Genomic DNA, 20,738 nt, shown 5'->3' with positions numbered 1-20,738 from the left:
GTTTTACTTTAAAGTAGGTACTTAGTTGTACCTTAGTTGTTACTCGTAACTGGCGGTCCTGTATGACAGGATGTATGGATGTGAATGAGGCAAGGGAAGTTTGTGAGGATCGTACCAAGTGGTGTTCATTGGTCTCTTTCCACCCTTTTTGGAAAAAAAACGTGATTTTATGTATGTACGTAATTCATATGTATTTTTGTGTGGTGTTTACGTTATCACAAAGTCACGTTTGTGTTTTATGTTGACACAAAGTTGGATTAAACCAAAGACTTGTGTCTGACGATCGCATACACTACAGATGAAAAATATATTTTTTTATATTTTACAACCAAAATTGTGTTTGTGTAAATTGATTGTAAAATATACAATCAATTTACACAAAACACTTTTTTTTTCAATAAAACCTGTGTTAATAATAATTCACGTATATTGGTGAAAACTGCATGAAAATTGGTTTAGTAGTTTCACAGTTAATTTTACTAATAGACAGAAAAATACTTAATTTTAATACAATAAATTCTAATGAGAAATGTGTATACCTCTTTGCTTTGGAAGTCAAAGTCCAGTAGATGGAGCCACTGTGACTTGAGGGTGAAATTGTGTAGTACACTTAATTCATCCACGAATGAGCCGATGTAATCTGCAAAAAATATAAAAACAAAATTATATTCATGTAAAATTTTCACTTGCAATTATTGTCGCGCGCGAAGTGTTCCGTACTATCTATAAAAAAAACAACAAAAGACGTTAATTATTTGGAAGCCTCGCGTAAATAATAATTTTAGAGTTTTTTAATGTATAAATCTTAGTATATGGGGTCCCATTTTTATCCTTTGGATAGACAGCTTAGAAATACCTTAAACGATCTTCCGCGTACGGTCATGGTAAGTTAAAATCCTACATTAATGTTATCTATAAAAACAATGAAGCATTATTATGCAAAATCGCGTGATTTGGCAGTAGTGAATAAATTACCAAAACATTTAATTTAAATTGTAAATAAACACAGATGTATTGAAAAACTTCCTTGTTCATAGTAAATAAAAGTTACGAATTATTTTAACTAGATGGCGTTAGTGGTTTAATAACAATTTTTATTTGTAGTTATAATAGTATTTCGGTAATTTGTTACTAAGTTTTACATTATAAATACACTTGTTTGCTTACACAGTACATAGAAGTCTATTTTACTGTATATAACATTTATACTAAGTAATATTATAAAAAGAGGGAAGATTTGTATGTAAGTATGTTTGTAACGAAATAACTTAAAAAGTAGTGGACCAACTTTAAATAATTCTTTCACCAGTTCGATACTACTTATTAATGCAATCAGTGACAATAATAATAAAATATTTTAATTGCAAGGAAAATTAAAAGTCCACCCGTGCGAACCTGGGCCACGCCGCAAATTATCCTAACTCGTACACTCTAGGACCTTATAAGCGGCAGTTATAAATAAACAAAGATCAAGATCACCTTCAACAGCGTCTCCAGCATCCAGCTCGACCTTCAGCGCATCAGGCCTGGGGTGTACAACAGACAGCACCACGTGGTACCCCGCGCCCGGCGGGAACCGCGTCTGTCGCGCCTTGTCCGCCGCCTCGGAGCTAGCGCCCTCTAGGACCGACGTCTGATAAACTATGTGTTTTAGTGTCTCCACTACTGTGTTTAATGCTGTGAATAAAAAAAAGGAATGTGTAAGTATTTAAATATTATTTAAATACAATCTAATGATAATTCAAAGCGCAACTTCAGTGCCTTAATCATTGAGCTACGAGTACAGGCGGTTTATTCTTCGCTAGTACTAACTTATGCTTGCGGAGTTACCCGTCTTTTTATCTGAAAAAAGGAGCTTTTGTCCTTGTTCCCTACGAGATAGAAAAAATGATAATCTATATTTTTTTAATAAAATTAACTACATAAAAGACACAACAAAAGAGACAACTTTCGGACTACTAACTGCTCTAGTTTGCAAACATACAAACAACGTACACAAAGTACAACCAAATCTCGAACAACTATTTGTAGATCGGACAAATATTTATCCCATGTAGGAACCGAACCCACGACCCCTCAACGCATTGGCCGACCAGCTTAACCACTACGCCACAGAGGCCGTCAAATTTTATTGTGGTCTATTACCTTTATTATCTCTGAAGAACATGACCCTGTCTCCCGCGAGCCACACGTCCTGGAACAGCGGCTTCCTCTGCACCACGTAGAAGTGGTTGTGCTTGTTCAGGTCGAACAGTGCGCCAACCTCTTCCACCGCTTCTTGCTCATCAGCCACCGAGTCCAAAGTTTCGTGTAACGAGTGCGGGATTATCGATTTGGTTATTTTCAGTTTTATTACCGCTGAAAAAAAAAACAGTAAGTCACTTTTTTGTTATTTTTGTAATGTTTTCTTAGTTAAACTAAAAGCGGGATGATGAGGCAGGGAAGCGATATGTATCTTCTACACAAATCAGTTCTTTCCGCGTCTCTTACTGAGGTAACGTTTGTATTATCGTGAGAGGTACTTGTAACTAATTGTAGTAATTATTATCTTCGATTTACCATCCTGTATTGAGAACTACTAGTCTGACGACTAAGAGTACAGAGTCTGGTAAAGAAGGTACGCGGGTGACGGACATAATACAAGATTTACAATGTTGAACGTCATTCATCTGCAGACTTACGCAGTGGACGGTTGCTCGTTGGCTACGGCTACTTCTTTCTAGAAATGCACTGAAATCTCAATCGTATTCTAAAATCTAAAATGAATTTTTAGAATCTAGAATGCAAATATTCCATGCCATGGCTCTCTTTTAAGTTGTCCGACAATTTTTTTTTGGTATGGTATATGCAATGACAACAAAATGGGCGCTAAATTCAGGGAACAGTGAAATACTATTTTACTAGGGAAATATTGAATCCTGATTGACCTAGCAGGCAACATAACTCTTATAGTTCTATAGAAAATAAATGTAACAGTAACAATTGCATGCAAATAAATTGGCTATTCTATTTATAAGTAAATGGAGCATGGCCATCGATTTGTTAAGGAGTCAATTGTTTTAGATTCAAGTCGAGATTCATTGATCTTATTGTAATTTTGTAACCTGTCGCCTTGACATGTTTGATAAATATACGCATTATAAAATACAATGTGTTTGGGATATTATGGCTAAGAATAATTATATTATTAGAGTAAAACAATGAAATACGTAAAGACTTTAAACTTTAATAATCCTGGATATTCTACACTTTTTGTTTTTATTAACTTCAGCGTTCCCACAGTTGGGTAAAGGTATGTTTATTTTAACGTGTAAGTTTTCGCTATTTGTCAGTTACTTAACGTATGTTGCTCGTAATTTTTTATAGCATAATAATTACCTTCTCTAATATAATGTTCACCACGGAGCTAATATTTTTTTATTTTTAATATTAGTTTCGCTCGTGCTCAAATATAAAGATTTGCAATTTGAACATGAGAAAAATAGCACTCTTCCCCGTGTAACATTGCATCATACATAGTTACATCTATGGAACATACCTATGCATAACTAAAACATAGTCTTAGAAGAGAAAAACATATCTTGTTTTGTTATGTAATAAATAAATAAATATTTTTGGACAACTGACACACGGTCATCGGATTCCAAACTAAGCAGAGCTTGTACTATGGCAACCAGACAAATGATAAACATACCTATATACATCTAAATACATACTTATATGTATAGATAAATGCGCTCGCAACGCTCTGCTATAGCGCTGTCTCTTTCTAAATAAGACTGCTTTAAGAACAGCTCCAGATTATTCACACTGGTCAAATAATCCTTTAAAATTCATAGATTCTTACCGGAGTCTTTGAAAGCCTTCTCAACGAGTGTTACAATCTCGTTGGCAGTTGCATCGTCGTTCGCCAGCACTGTGAGGTCCGTGCTGATCGCATGAGACAGAGAGTCGAACGAGTTGATCTTGTCATATGGTAAAGATACTCTGGAAATAAAAGTAGTGTTTTTAGCTTTTTATAATAAAATGCAATGCAATTTTTTTATTTGGTCCGTACAATGTAGGTTTTTTGACAAGTATAAATCAATGTTTTGGTAAATTATGTAAACGTCATCAATTTTGTAATACTGGACTGGTAATATATATGTTACTGTAAAAGCCCGAACTGTGGAAGATCCTAAGATTTTCCGGTAAAACCTAAGATTTACCAACTCTCAATGGTAAAAGTCCGAATAATCCTTTTATTTCGAACTTTTACCTCTATTAACTTGATGATGTCAAAACGTCGCCGGAGCTCCGCTTCGCGGGGCTCCTTCTTCTGGGTGGTTTAAAAAAAATAACCACGAAGGCTAAGGTGGGAGCTTCGCTTCGCTCGCTCCCACCTCAGCCTTCTAACCTAACCTACCCATGTCGCTTTGCCCAAAACTCATCTTTATAACTATGTTACGGTGTATAATTATACCGTAACATAGGTATGAAGAAGGAGTTTTTTATATAGGTACCGTAAGACCGTAACATAGTTTTTAAACTCCGGCTTGTTCGGACTTTTACCATTGAGAGTTGGTAAATCTTAGGTTTTACCGGAAAATCTTAGGATCTACCACAGTTCGGGCTTTTACAGTAACATATATATATTTTTTTAATCTTTCTGCCTTTGTTAGGAGTAGAATTTCTCTGCAAAGTTTGCATTTTGCATTTGGTTTCAGCGCTGTACAGGGTAGGGACAGCCTTTTATAAAGTCAAATATTTTAGGAAGTTCCATAATGTTAGAGAGAAGATTGTTGAGCTGTAAGTACTGCGGTTTTATTAAATTTCATCTCATTTTAAAAAGTTGTTATCTGCGCTATAGTTATTGCGGAATACGCTAGGAGCGCTGATCAATATGCTAATAATTTTTTCACAAAAAAAATCTAGAAGACTCTTGTGTTTGGAGGGCTGCCGTCTTTTTATTGTTTACATAATCTTACACAAGACTCAAAAAGAGTTCCTACCTCCCTACGTGCAATTTCATTAATCAATTTATCAATCAATCATTCACTAAGAATGCAGTTTTGACAACACATCAGTCATCAAAAAACAAAACGAATATAAATTGGTACAATGCATATTGACCGGTACAAACCACAATACACTAACGAATACATTGTTTCCAGTTAGTTTATACAAGACAATTTACACAATTGGCGACTGTACGCAATTACTTATCACAACATTGCTTGGCTTCGCAGACCTTCGTCGTTTACGTCACGGAGTCGTTACGTGACTGTAAAGGAGACGAGAATCACTGCTCGATAACACACTCCACCCCATAGCTTTGATAGTCAGTTATGCCCTGTTTCTGAGTACATTTAGCGGTAGTTTATCTATTCAATAGCGTTTTTTTAACATGATTTTAAACGCTATTGAATAGATAAACTACCGCTAAATGTACCTCAGAAACCGGGGGTATGAGTTGTGTATCACGCTGGTTACGGCCTGTAGAATTATGAAATAAAAAAAGCATTTTCTAAATTCTTTTTTTTATTTTGGAGTAGTGCCTCGGTCCTAGGAGAAAACCTAGCCGGTTGAATAAGTTAATTTTTTTCTGAAACCTATAGGTATCAGAATATTAAATTGCAAGGATTGTGAACTTATGGTTACCATACATTAACCTTATAGAGATAGAAAACACCGTAACCCAAGAATAATTACTTTAAAAAAAATCCAAACCCTACTAATTCATCACTAACTTTTCCATTCTACATACATAAAAATCATTACACCAGCAATACCCGAAGGTATAGGCAGAGGTGTACAAAATACACCTACATTTTGTCGTTAACAATGTTAGTACCACGTAAGTCTATTGTCCATTTTAAATAAATTTTAAAGATTTTTTCCTAAGCTTCAGTGTACTACGAATACATTAAAAGAAACTCAACCCAACATTGTAGACTGATACACTCGCTTCTATTTACTTAACACTTAGATCCATTAGCGCTATGTACAGAATATATAACGTATTCGAGTATGAAACTAGATAGCAGCGGATTAGCAATACGATACTTATGCAATCAAGTTGAGAATAAGCCATAAATAAGCCTGTTAAGACTTCGGTGGCGTCTCTTACTTACAAAATTCTAAAAATATAATAATCTTGTATCGTCAAGGGATATAACAAATTATTTAAGCCCTTGATTTTTCCATTACTTATTAAAAATTGGGTATCTCTTGGATAAGCTTGCAACATCGTCGTCCTCATCGTCACTTACCACCAGGTGCGTTGTGAGACAAATGCCTAATCCAATCTAAATAATAACATATATAACTCGAAGGTGACTGACATAATGATCTATCAACGCACAGCCCAAACCACTGGACGGATCGGTAGATCTACTACCTAAACCAAGTTTCTTTCAGTAACGAAGTCATGTCATTTTATTAGTCTCTCGCTCGCACTAACGCATTGTCAGATTCATTTAATTCTTTTGATTATGACGTAGTTTACACGTTTAAAACGGCCCGAGTATATTAAGTCTTTTAGCCAGAAATGCCATGGGAATAGGAACTATGCGGGTAACAAGCCATATAGTCCAGCGGATGAAGTCGTAGGTAAGAGCTAGTTATAAATAACTGCATAGTGATAGCCGAGTGGCATAAGTTGACACCTCCCACGCAAGTGGTCGCAGGTTCGAACCCGAGGTAACACACCAATGACTTTTCGAAGTTATGTGTGTATTAGAAGTAATTATCACATGCTCCAACGGCAAAGGAAAACATCGTGAGGATACCTTGCGTGCCTAAAATTTGTTTAAAAACATTTATTGAGGGTATGCAAAGTCCCCAACCCGCACTTAGCCAGCGTGGTGGACTCAAGGCCTAACCCCTACCTCATTACGGGAGGAGACCCTTGCCCAGCAGTGGGACATTAATGGGTTACATTTATTTATTATTTTATACTCTAGTCACGGTACATTTAACAATGAACGTATCTGAATAATCAAGAAACGCGCGCTCGTAAAACTGCACTATCAAAATGTAAACTCATAAAAATTAAATGTCATAGTTTATCAGTTGCCCGCGGGTTAATTGGACGATAAACAATGTCAATCAAATTCGGTGCATCAATTGTTAGACGTTATCACTGTTATCACGGTGGGCGGAGCTTTGGAGGTTAATTAAATGTCATTTATTTACATTTCTTTATATTTTAGGTATTTTATTACCGGTGCATATTTGGGTGCTGGCTGTTGTTTAAACGGTAGTGTCGACTGCCTATCGTAATGAGTTTCGATTCATAAGCTGGCCTAACTGCTGTTGGCTATTTTCAATTTTTGTTGGGATATTTCCACATACATAGGCAGAAACATAAAATCTCGCCTCTTTCCCATAGGAGTAGACAAAGACCAGAGAACGTCACTTGCTATAATCCTTTTACTTTTCCTTGCTTCATTCACATCCATTCATTTTGTCATATAGGACCGCTGGTTACGTTTGTTTGTACGTTTATCAGTCGATGTGATGTAATAAAATAGAATTTTCCTGATGGTTTTCCCAGGGAACAGACTATATCAGATTTCTATTCAGTTCAATTGGTTCGCACTAGACAAGGTCGGTTTATCATGTAATGAAAATGCTGATAAAAGTGTTTATATACTTATAAACATACTGGTTATAAGTGGCTCTGGGTTAATTGGTATTCAAATTCCACGAAAAAGTTTACCTAGAACTGCACGTAGTTATATTATTGCTTGGACTAACATTGTCCTGTTTATTTAGTAGGTACTAGGTAGGTTTATTAGATGACTGGTAGTTACCTCAAGCTACTACACATAAATTTATTATGAATTAGTCTTAGGTACTATGGTTTTGTACGAAAATTTAAAATGTTGCCTAAAAATCATATAACGTCGTTTTTAGGTCCTTAAGTTAAAGATGTATGTAAATATGCATATCGTTTGAGGTTTTCACACGTAATCAACAATGATACCTTGATAAATTGGCACCAAACTCAAGGTATAAGAAATTGTACCTTGGGTTGTCAAAAGCCGTACGTATCCTTAAATTAAAATGCAAGACAAACCTATTGAAATCTGTGTGAATGTTAATTTATTTATTCAATAAAACTGTACGCTCGTAGTACTTACGTTAATCAATCTTAATAATTTACATTGACACCTAAAACGAAAATAAAAATAAATATGTTTTTAAATATTTACTAGAAACCATTTCTCACGCAGTACTTCCTACACTCCTATAAAGAACACATACACTCACTCCGGAATACACTAAAATCATCCTCATGATTAAACTAATAATGGTTCATGAAATCACCAGGAATATGAAATAGGTACAGACAGTGTCCCAATTGTTTATTAAACAGCGCAGTTGTCATGATGACGCACAAACGCACATAGCAATTACTAGACCTATATTGCTTTGGGTCAGATGTGTTATAAACAATCTTCTCACGTAACAACTTTCCCTAGAAATAGGAAAGTTTCATCTCATCAAGTAAATATTACAGTATGTTATAATGTTTTCCTGTAACAATCATCATTAAGTCGCTATTTACTTACAGTTATTCTTTATCTAATAGGAAACTGTTGGTAACTTTTCGTCGTTTGGAAAAGCCCTTCATGTGATACGTTACTAAGTGTAGGCTCATCTTATCTTCCTCATACTTCTGTACATACCTAGGTGCATATTTTCATTAAAATGTTTTTCTAAAGTATTATTATACACCTCCATTCTTTATCCCATAACTTGACCTTGCATTAAATAAACTAAATAACTCTATAAGATTATATATTTATTTCTAATACTTTCTAATACTGTTAACTTTTATGCATTCACACATGCCCTGTCAGATATACTTTAACAAAAATAATGTTAAGTGTAGTCAGGTCACTATCAATTTTGTTCAGAGCCACAATTTCGTTTTGGACGGACGAAATAAGTCTTTCCAGTGAAGGGTTTTTTAATAAATTGATGATTAATCTCAAAATACTGATTAAGGTGTTCTGCTTAAAGTCACCACATTAAAGAAGAGTTAATTATTAATTAAGAGAGACTTCAAAGTCATAATATAATCCTCACAATATCGATTCCTCGATGAACATTTCAATGCTTACCCATGAAGAATCCCGTGCAGTGCTATTATGTATAACTTGTGGTAGTTCTTGTATAATAGTATTATTATCACGTGTAATAATATTGTCAGCGACAATGTAGCGCCTTACGTGTAGATGTTTTATTTAGTTTACAGATTTTATTGCGTCCGTACTTTGTACTCTCAGAGTACTGTGTGAGTCTGTAATTGTAGATAGACCAGCCAACATTTTCATGAGATTTATCATTGCATTGTTTAATAACGTTTTTATACTTTTGTAATTTTGGCAGGGTTTGGTTTTCAGCGAATTAAGTCCAAACAGTAACATAAATATAAATAAGTTTTATTTCCATATGGCAAAAATCATCGTCGGAAAAAAGTTAAGTCTTATTTTATTAGGATTTTGCAAATGCTCCGTATGGATGGGCTGCACCTAGTCACGACTTCCTTTAAGCTAAAGGGACAATGGACACAAACAAATTTTTAGCCATGCAAGGTTTCCTAACGATGTTTTCCTTCACCGTTAGAACAAGTGATAATTATTTCTAATACACACATAACTTCGAAAAGACATTGGTGTGTTGCCTCGGATTCGATTATAGGGACATAGAGACGCAGAATATTTTCTGCATCCTATCATCATTAAGTACTATAGCGGGAAGTTCCAAGATATTTCAGAAGATGAGGTAAACAATTCTGATCGCAATCTTACCTGTATACTTCCGTAGTCTTCCACCACAGCGGTAGACCGATGACAATTAGCACCCCCACGAAGGAGGCGCTCGCCCACATCCGGTTAGACTCTAGAACAAACATACAAACAAACATAAGTCACAAATACATATGATAATTGCTATTTATTTATGAATTCTATATAAATATTGAACTGCAGATATTTTCTGTTGATATAGGTATTAAATTCAAAAGTTGCAGATGGTATAATATTTGTGCTAGTGATTATAGGCACGCGGTTATTGTTTGTAAAGACTAGATCTTTGTTCAAATAAGATGGGTTGATATTTGCATCGGTTGACATCAAAGCGACAGGTGGCACTGAATAAGAGCATTACTTGAAAACTGAGCTAAGTGAAAACAAAAGATAATTATAGGAATATTAGCGACTATTTTTTAAACATCTTTGTTATATAGGCTGATCATTCAGTAGATGGTGCGACATATAAATATCTCCCTTATGACTTTCGATAAGCTGAAAACAGGATGACAAGGAAACAATTTATCAGTTCCTTCTTCAAGAATACCGGGATAGCCAAGACCCTCAGTAATATAGCATGACGGAGAAGAAGAAGAATATGAACGGGAGTATCTAAACCTATGTCTGTGTACGAAGGTCCAATAAACACTTTTTAGACAGAATTTTAAAGAGGATTAAGAAAAAATATACACTTTCTTGTCTGTATGACGCCCCAATTGAACCTAAAACACTCATCTTAATAGTTATCTGGTTACCTTCACCACTGCGGCACGAGCAACTATTGTGAAATACAAACATTGTTTTCACCACAAGTTATTTCGGGAGCCAAACAAACGATACATTTCAGTAGAATTACACCACAATTTCTCAACTATCATAATAAAACTACGCCATAAACGTCCCGATCTATTAAAACATGGTGTAAATTGCTCTCAATTAGTTCTCATTCTCATATTTAACACCTGACCCTGTACATTGGCTATCACATCACTACGCATCACCAACAACCAGTATACAAGACCCATGGAACAGTAGTACTAGTTTTGATGAAGAGGTCTGTTCATTCTGGTTATTTTAAAGCCACGCCTTCGAATCGAAAGGCAATAAATATGTTTTAAAGATAGACGTTTGGTTTTGTTTTGGAATGCTAACGTAGTCAATGTATTTCAAAGTCGATTGAAGGATTTTCAGGTGATAAATATACGTTTTTGCAATGCCTGTGCTTCGTTTGTGTAATCGTATTACTGCCGTTTTCAATTCACTATCTATCCACTGTTTAATTACTAAAGATAAAGCATTATCTACCAGTTTATAATTACTTCGCTTTATATAACCCATTCATGGATAGCAATACCTACCTAAATCAGTTTTTGATAGATCTCTTTGTCGTAATTTTTGTCATGGCCAGGTCTGGAGAAATCCTACGAAAACTACCAAAAAAAAATTTTACCAAATTTTTTCCCTCCTAAAAAAAGGTCCACGGGCTTCAAAAATTTTTTTTTGATTCTTTCGTTCTAAAGTTCTTTTAGAAAATTTAATCCTCTTTTATTTGCCGTATTCAAAAAGCCTGTACGACGATTTGCCACGGAGTTATCGTCAATCAAAGCAAAACAGTTATTTTTGACTTTGATATTCAATAACTCCGGAAATAATGATCGTACAGGAAATCTAAGGAGGGTTTTGAAAACTGCACAATATTCTCTATAAGAAAATGTAAACATCTTCTAAGAATTTTTTTTTTTTTAAATTGAAACCTCGGACTGAAAAAAAGACAAAAATTCGCGAAATTAAGGATATTTGGATAACTTAATATAACTTTGGATAAAATGGATGAACAAAGGATATCGTCGGTAATTTTTCAACCTCAAAGTGTCCCCTAAAATCCCTCAAAAATTCAAAGCGCTGCGATTTTTTTTTCATTGTGCCCCGAAGCTTCAAATTCTTTGTTGTTGCAAAAATCACCATTGTGAGCAATTTTGTGACTTTTATTAATTTTTTTAATAAAACATTTTTTTTCTCTCTAAAATCTTTATTTTTTCGATTAAAAAGCAAATCGCATAACGAGAGATCGTCTATCGCTGCCATGAAGTCAAAATCGAGATTCGTCAGTCCATAAGACACTGGTCCACTGTCTACGACCCCAATCGTGATGGTCATGCGCATAAGCCAATCGGGCTCGACGATGTCGTGGAGTGAGCATAGGCACGCGATTTGCTTTTTAATCGAAAAAATAAAGATTTTAGAGAGAAAAAAAATGTTTTATTAAAAAAATGAATAAAAGTCACAAAATTGCTCACAATGGTGATTTTTGCAACAACAAAGAATTTGAAGCTTCGGGGCACAATGAAAAAAAAATCGCAGCGCTTTGAATTTTTGAGGGATTTTAGGGGACACTTTGAGGTTGAAAAATTACCGACGATATCCTTCGTTCATCCATTTTATCCAAAGTTATACTAAGTTATCCAAATATCCTTAATTTCGCGAATTTTTGTCTTTTTTTCAGTCCGAGGTTTCAATTAAAAAAAAAAAAATTTCTTAGAAGATGTTTACATTTTCTTATAGAAAATATTGTGCAGTTTTCAAAACCCTTCTTTGATTTCCTGTACGATCATTATTTCCGGAGTTATTGAATATCAAAGTCAAAAATAACTTTTTTGCTTTGATTGACGATAACTCCGTGGCAAATCGTCGTACAGGCTTTTTGAATACGGCAAATTAAAGAGGATTAAATTTTCTAAAAGAACTTTAGAACGAAAGAATCAAAAAAAAATTTTTGAAGCCCGTGGACCTTTTCTTAGGAGGGAAAAAATTTGGTAAAATTTTTTTTTGGTAGTTTTCGTAGGATTTCTCCAGACCTGGCCATGACAAAAAAATTTCATGGTCATATCTAAAAACTAGACACTTGGAGCTACAATTTGTTTTTTTTATTTTTTCTGTACGACCATTTTCCTCGGAGTTACAGCTTGTTGAAAATCACCCAAAAATTTGGATTCTTTTTTTATATCCCTTAATTTTTGGGACTAGTGTATAATGAAGACGTGGAATCTAAAACAATTTCTCTCTCTGATTCAATCTGACTACCAGTTTTATGTAAGCGACTGCAGAAAATAGTTTTATTGAAGAGAAAGATTTCATAATTTCAGTGTATGTCAGTTAAACAAAGATGTTTTAAACACACTGCAAACTAAAACAAAACTACCGTAGAGATATTTTCTACTATCGTATTGCATTTATTAACCCCGAGTTTCTGAGGTGTATTTATCGGTAGTTCATCTATTCAATAGCGTTTAAATACATACAAAAAACGCTATTGAATAGATAAACTACTGCTAAATGAACTTAGAAATCGGGGGATAAAAATACAGTTTGAATAGATAAACTACCGCTAAATGTACTTCAGAAACCAGGCATTAGTTAGATAGATATAGTGTAGAATATAAATGTAGTTTTGAACATCTCTACTTAACATAATTGACGACCGAGCGATTATTACGACACACGTCACCTCTTAAGTGCTAATTGAGATAATAATGATATAATCGTATCTAACTCGTTTAGCGCAGTTTTCTGATTCAATCATCAAGTTATTCTTGTCGTGAGAGTTCAGAGTCTAATCCAATATGAATAAATAGATCTAGAATATTCCTAGGGACATTTTATCAGACCGCAGTATATACTTTGTAGCAGCAAAGCTATGTCAATGAAATGACTCAATTGTGCAACAAAGATTTATCAAAGTAGGTACAAGATCTGCGACGCACTGTTTTCACCCATATTTTTTTCAGTTTGCGCCAATTTCTTATTAAGATTGGCTTACCCCCGGTTTCTGAGGTATAATTAGCGGTAGTTTATCTATTCAATAGCGTTTAAACTCATATAAAAAAACGCTATTGAACACATAAACTACCGCTAAATGTACTCAGACACCGGGGGTTAATGAATGTGTCAGTTATTTGCTAGTTTGCTAGCAGAAAATAACAATAAGGAGAGATTGTCAAAGAATATAATAAAAAGATCAATACTTTATTTAATTCCATTGGTTTTCTGCAGATTGATAGATCGAAAATTCGTGGAAAAAGCATACTTTGTTGCTGATAAAGGTAAACTGCGACCACCAGGCCATCATTGATTCATCATCGTCTGATTTGTGCGAGTGCGAGTATTAATATTAAATGCAGTTGCATCGCAATTGCAGCAGCTCGTCCCATAACTAGAACACAAGTGACAATAAATTTAAATAGGTTCTATTACGCATTATTATCGTTGTTATTACTTGCCGCTCTAGGCTGGCATCGCATTAGTTTAATAGTCTGCTAAATAGGCTATGATATACTTTACACCTTTATAACACTGCAATACCTTAACCAATCCTAATCATCTGCATAATATTCATACAAGGCCCAGTTAAGATTGTTTTATACAATTACTACCTTACAATTTAGGCTAGTTATCTTGTTGTAAATACATAAAATCTAATTAGTAAGAGAGCTTTACCAGTCTTAGAACAATAAAGATGTTACAATACTAACTACTGATATGACAAATACAAGGATAGCTAACTACGAAGTTATTTTTGTGCGAATTTTCCTTTCATAAAAATAAATTTACAATCTAAATTACTCGTTGGCAAAACCTGAAGATATCTAAGGATTGCTACATACAATCGGGCCGGCAGACTCAGTTCGGCAGTCTTTATTTAACAACAAAACTGAAGCAATTTCTACACTTGTTCGGCTTGTGCCGATTTGGTAGTTCGTTCGGGTCCGATCATTACAATTCAGTTATACTTGTTCGGTTTGTGCCGATACAGGCGCGGCGATGTCGAGCGGCATATTTTCTCAAAGATTTATCTGCACAAATTCGATTTTACCACCCGGGTGGGCCGATTAATGCCGACCCGAAAACGTGTGTAGCAAGCCTAACTCGTCAAGAACTTTAAATAAGATAAAGTCATAGACTTCAAGCTTGTAATCACATGACACGGAGAAAACGAAAAATATGTTTTTATTTAACTACACTACGTAAATGCATGTTGTCGCTAAGAGTGCAACAACCGCGTTATCAAGAAAATAAAACAAATAAATTTGATTGAAATCAAAAGTTCTAACTTCCTGTTCAATGCAGTACAATAAAATTTTGATATAGACATCTGATATTGAGTATTGATTACTGATTGAGACGATGACTAAGTAGTAGAACTACAATTTGTGTCAGATGATTATCGATGTAATCTTGCGAGTATTGCACCTGTTTTGTGAACTTGATGAATAATGCAATCGTATGTTTGACAGATACAGATCTGAGGATTATGTATCTCAGATGATAATCGTTTGATAGTTCTCTTCTTCCTTAAAATGATGATGAATCATAAATATGTCATGTGAAAGCTGCAATATACTGCATAGTGAATCAAATTGACGCTAGTTGTCAATGAATCTAAAAATACGCCCGCTGGTAAAGATAAAAAATATTAGTCATTTGTATAAATAAAAGTAAAGTTATAGATGATAAATTAATAACGACTATCGAGTGACTACCCAACTCATACCAATGTGTATTCCCTAACGTATGTTTGCTGACTAAGGATGAATAAATTCTATAGCACTTTAGACGAATTACATTGAAGATATTATTCATGAAAAAGTCTGGTAAGAATCGCCGCAATTTTAAGTCGAAATGTCTTCGTGTAATGAGTAAGCTACTCGTATATATCCAAGTGGAACCTTCCTAGTTGTATAAGCTTTGTTTTCAGAATACTTGTAAAATCACTAACCACAAGCGTACACAGATTTAACCGCAGACTTAACCACAAATACGAGAACATTATTGTTGCGTAGATTGAACGGCGCATTGTAGAATTTTATAAGTATTTTTAAAGAAATATGCGACGCAGTTCCAAAATCATAATTCTACTATCCTGCTTATATTATAAATGCGAAAGTTTGTGAGAATGTACAGTATGCATGGATGTTTGTTACTCTTTCACGCAAATACTACTGAACCGATTACGACGAAATTTAATATATAGGTAGCTGAAGACCCAGAATAACACATACACTAGTTCATGTAAAAGCTAGCCATTCTTTAAAAAATGTTTGCTTTTGAATTGCCGTTTTCGATCTTGAGAGTAAAGTCCATTATTGTATCAGATTTAACTAAAGTAAAACAAAGAAAGATTATCTGCTTTCTAGAAACAAAATTTCAGGAAGCCTCGTCTCCATACGGATATTTAAATTATCTATCACGGTTTCCGTATACCAAAGATGAATAACCGACAAGCAAGTCAAACAGCTCGCTTTATTTAATTAAGTATTAGTTATTATTTATCATAGATACACTGACATATTTGATTTGTTAACTATTAAGACAATAAATGCAAAGCCTTCATACAAATAGGATTTTACTCCAAGAAGCAAATGTCTAAAAGGCTGATATCCAAATATTCGTTTCGGCACGTTTGGTTCAGCAGTATTTACCGAATAACAAAACCGAATCGGCGATTTCGAGCGGCATTTTTCTCGAACATTCATTTGCCGGTCAGCTAGGCTGAACAGAATATTTATGTAACCAGACAAATACTCCTCAAGATTTATAGCTCACACACTATTAACGCCGACGTCATCACCACCTTGATTGTTGATTGATAAAATCTTTACACGTCATACTTTAGACATCCGAAGTCAAAGACCATTGACCAGTAATTTAACTAATTGATGTATTGTTATAAACATCGCTACCAACTTTAAGTGCTCTTGAGCGGTACGAAGGATCAAAGTATATATTACAAAGTCGCCACTTGCTCACGGCCAATGTTATTATGCTATCTATAGATAGATTTGCATACCTCTAGAATTCTAACGTATTTTATACGGAAGATGTGTCAAATTCAACTTAAAATAAATAATGCCATCCTGAAATCCATGACGTTAAAAATAATGTTTCAGTAACTTATACTTACAACTTTTACAGTCAATCTTATACAGCGACCTCTTTTTAAGTAAAAGTTACCTGCGCTAGGAGGTCCCGCTCTTCAAGAGCTATAAAATGGTAAATGTGGTGTAAATAATAAACACGGAAACAGAAAAAGCTACTTACAGATTGATCGAAAAAGATGACAATTTTGGACCTATGTATATGGTGCCTTTGCCACGTACCAATGGAAGGTATAATAAAGCCATACAACAAACAACCATAGAATTTAGGCCATCGTCCGCAAAGACGCTAGCGTTATCAGATAAACAAAGGCACGCAATGTCAAATATAACGAACCGTTTGTATTTGCATCTAGTCTGGCGATGATGACACCATATAAATAGGACATATGGAACGAAACAGAAGAAAAAAACAAGTACGAAGTCACGTGAAAATTTACAAGGCATTTTAAATAATAAGGCAATAATGATCCCTTAATTCTTTTCGAAGATGTCAATCCTTTCAAATGCCAACCTTTCCTATGGAGGAAATTCTGGTGTTACCACTTGTTATTCATCACTGACCCCAGTATTTGTCTACTGTGTGTGTGAATTAATGAACTTTGGGACCCAAAAAGCTCTCCATTTCATTGCACCTGTACTTTGCAAGGCCCTTATTTTATCGTTTTTAAAGTTATCAATTGGTTTCTGAGTAGTCGAAAAAGTAAATGAGAAAGTAATAGATATAGAGGGAGGGAAAGAAAACTGTCATCATCAAAAGCAAGATAAACCTTCGTCATCATCGAGGATAGCAATTATTAGATCGAGTAAAGTGATTATTGGATCAAATGATGTGCTAAAACGTCACAACTTCGTGATGTCTATGACCTCACAATACAGTTAATATTGACAGAATATATTTCAGAAAATTCGGTGTCAATTATAGCCCAGGGTCGTACCTAGTAACTGCAATATACTGTAATGTTGTGCAAGAGTGAAGCTATAGCTTTATTTTAAACATACTTCTCTTAAAATTACGATCTTAGGCTGTCCATAATCCGGACGTGCCCTGCGCTGCAAATTATGAATAAAAAGGGCTGCATTACGATACAAATCGAAAACAGTCTAGGGTAACGTGCCTAACTATGTTCACCATAAGCATGACAATGACGACAATAGCCAAGACAGTATGTTATTAACAAAAAGTAGATAAATGTATTCTAATGACTATTTATGCCTTGAAACTGAAACAGTAAATCTTACTAACAGATGTTTGTTACTCAATCACACTAACACTATTGAACGTACTACCATATACACAGGCAGTTTATAACCTGAATAGTGAATAGACACTTTTTTTATATAGGTACTTGTACTGTCCCACTGCCCATTGTCATTGTCTTTACATTGTCCCATTAACGGATAGTTTTTACTCTGGGAAACCTTTTCTCGCGGACAGGAGCTGATCAATAATATTGCTTTATACATGGATACTCCTTTTCTTTACGTCTTCAATAAATATGTTGTCAATGTCATCATCTACTACGACCCATACATACAAACAGACATACAACTTAGTACCTTATTCACCGTTAACAATATCACGTTGGATTTAGTCACGGACTTGATACGCCGTGACATACACGACATGATAATTTGGTGACGACGTCCACTCTTCATAACTGTCATTCATACGTTATAATGTTATCTGGTGAAGGACAAATGGACTCGTGTTACCTTGATAGTGACGAGGATATTTTTCGTAAGGTTGTACTACTGACAAGCTATACATTTAAAGATATTATGATAACCTATTAGTAAGTGTTGGTAAGGCTTTTTGAGAAACTAGCAAACGGGTAATATCAGGATTAAATTTAGAAACTTTAGTAATTCTAGTTAAAGTTCTCTTTCGTAGGTGATCTTCCATTTCTATAGCTCGTGATCATTTGATGTGTGGATGGCCGTTTCTCTCTTACCTAGCAAATAACGCAAATTTATAAGAAAATTTTACCTGCCTTTAAAATCAAAATATCGTACTTAATTACAAAAATTGGACAGTCAAAAGAGAGTAAATTAGAGCATCTGGTATACCAACTGAGAAATAGTATCTTTATTTATTATTTTTGTTGTACCTTTAACTATAAGTATCGTAGAGCAGCATTGCTCTTAATTTTGTAAAGAGAGGAAGAAAACATTTCTACAATTCACAATCATGTAATAGGTATTATCTCCATAAAAAGGGATTCCATTTCTGACATGTAATTTCCCCAAAGAACACAATAAAGTACGCTCAACTACTTACGCACTTACGCATCGTTTGTTTACACAAAGATTGTAGTTATTAATGAAATTGCCTTGTTGGTATACTTTAAGTGTTTCCCCATGACTGCTCCGTCAGATTTATTTCTAAGTAAGCAGCTTGTTTATAATAGAGTTACTGTACGTTTTCTACGTAGTAGGTACTAAAACGAGTGGCAGTTTCTTGCCAGCTCTTCTCATTGGCACTAACTTTCTAACATAGCTTCTCTGGATATCATAAGTGTCAGCATTTGACCTAAATTAATGACTCCGGTTTCTGAGGTACATTAAGCATTAGTTTAATCTATTCAATAGCGTTTAAAGTCGTATAAAAAAAAAGCTATTGAATAGATAAACTACCGGTAAATGTACCTCAGAAATCGGGCATAAATGATTTGATTTAGATTTTTGTACTTATGAGGTTCTTCAACAACATTGTTATCAGGTATTAGGTACTAAAAAGCCATTATAACAGTATTATATCAGCAGTGGCATAATAATATAATGCTACGGGCATATTGCCAATGGTCAATGGGACCTGTGGTGGATTCAAGGCCATCCCTCATTTGGGAGGAGACCCTTGCCCAGCAGTGGGACAGTAACGGGTTAAAAAAAATTACGTGTTTTCAGGGTATACCTCAGATTTCCAACGCCATTTCAAGGTAAAAAAGATATAGATTTTTGCCATATTTCTCGACTGACATGAGTAATGATACAATAATATCCAGCTTTAGGGATGTGTACGTGATCTCTGTCCAGTCTGCCATTCCGTTGCAACTGAATCACCACTGTATATGAATATGTGTAATAAAGATGAATAATTATGTAGTTTCAGCTAAATATTGCGTAAGAGTAGAGAGTAATTGAATTAACGAGAGTGACGCTGATCCAATTATGGTCTACTCCACATTTAGTTTCATACGTCATATACATTAGGTACTTCCCATTATGCATTATGCTTCAACATAGTGAAATTAGGATGGTATAGTCAGCTCGTTAGGTTCCATTAAGGCATTCCAGGAATGAACCGGACTTTCAGTAGGTATCATCATCATCATGAACAGCTTTTCTCAACTCCACTGCAGGGCAAGGCCTTCTCTCGGTTATACAAGTCATCCCTATTCTGTTCCAATCTTTGGTAGGTTTTTCACTTAAGTATATGGCAAAGAAATTCCGTACAGTATTTTTCTTTATGACGTCATCGCAATTCTTAAACTATAGTTCATTCATAACGCCTATCGCTCTCATTTAAAGTTGTTCCCTTCTATAGTTTTGCGTACGTTCCAGAGCTTTCGCACCAAAACCCAACATTGTTTTAAGTGCAAATGTACTTGTGTACATTGAACTAAATATTTGCGTCGACAATGAGGCATGGCGGCATGTGATTGAATTCACCTTGTTCATAATAGTGTTCATTTCAAGGGGATCGCGTAGTGCGTCAGCGACGGATCGTATAGCGTTTTATTTAGACACGCCTTCTAATTTACTGGTATTCCTTTGAACAAGATTATATGAGAGACAATGGTAGTTTCTTATTACACTAGCGTAAGATGCCACATCCTATATGTATAGGCATTAAAATAGACACGAGCGATCTTCTAATGTTTTGGTATGTAACCCTCTTCTTTTATTTTCTTGTGGATAGAGGCATAGCACAGACGTATATTCGGTATATTATTGAATACAGAAAATGCAAGCTGAATTTTAATATCAGAGATTTTGCTAT

The 20,738-nt window shown here is 34.8% G+C and overlaps 1 protein-coding gene across 2 annotated transcripts in view; it reads right to left on the bottom strand.

The window, feature by feature from the left end:
- The window catches only part of PIG-S (phosphatidylinositol glycan anchor biosynthesis class S), a 65,463-nt gene that overhangs the window by 2,320 nt on the left and 42,405 nt on the right, over nt 1-20,738 (bottom strand). For both annotated transcript variants that reach the window (XM_076128141.1, XM_076128142.1), the window contains exons 2-6: nt 9,804-9,894; nt 3,848-3,987; nt 2,146-2,358; nt 1,480-1,677; nt 540-640 (exon numbers count right to left, since the gene is read on the bottom strand). In XM_076128141.1, coding sequence (XP_075984256.1) covers nt 540-640; nt 1,480-1,677; nt 2,146-2,358; nt 3,848-3,987; nt 9,804-9,894 — 743 coding nt within the window. The remainder of the gene's footprint in view (nt 1-539; nt 641-1,479; nt 1,678-2,145; nt 2,359-3,847; nt 3,988-9,803; nt 9,895-20,738) is intronic.

Source organism: Anticarsia gemmatalis, chromosome 20, assembly GCF_050436995.1.
Source record: "Anticarsia gemmatalis isolate Benzon Research Colony breed Stoneville strain chromosome 20, ilAntGemm2 primary, whole genome shotgun sequence".
In the NCBI taxonomy this organism is placed as follows: Eukaryota; Metazoa; Arthropoda; class Insecta; order Lepidoptera; family Erebidae; genus Anticarsia; species Anticarsia gemmatalis.
The sequence above is the reverse complement of the archived record's forward strand: the minus strand, read 5'-3'. Positions and strand labels throughout refer to the sequence as shown.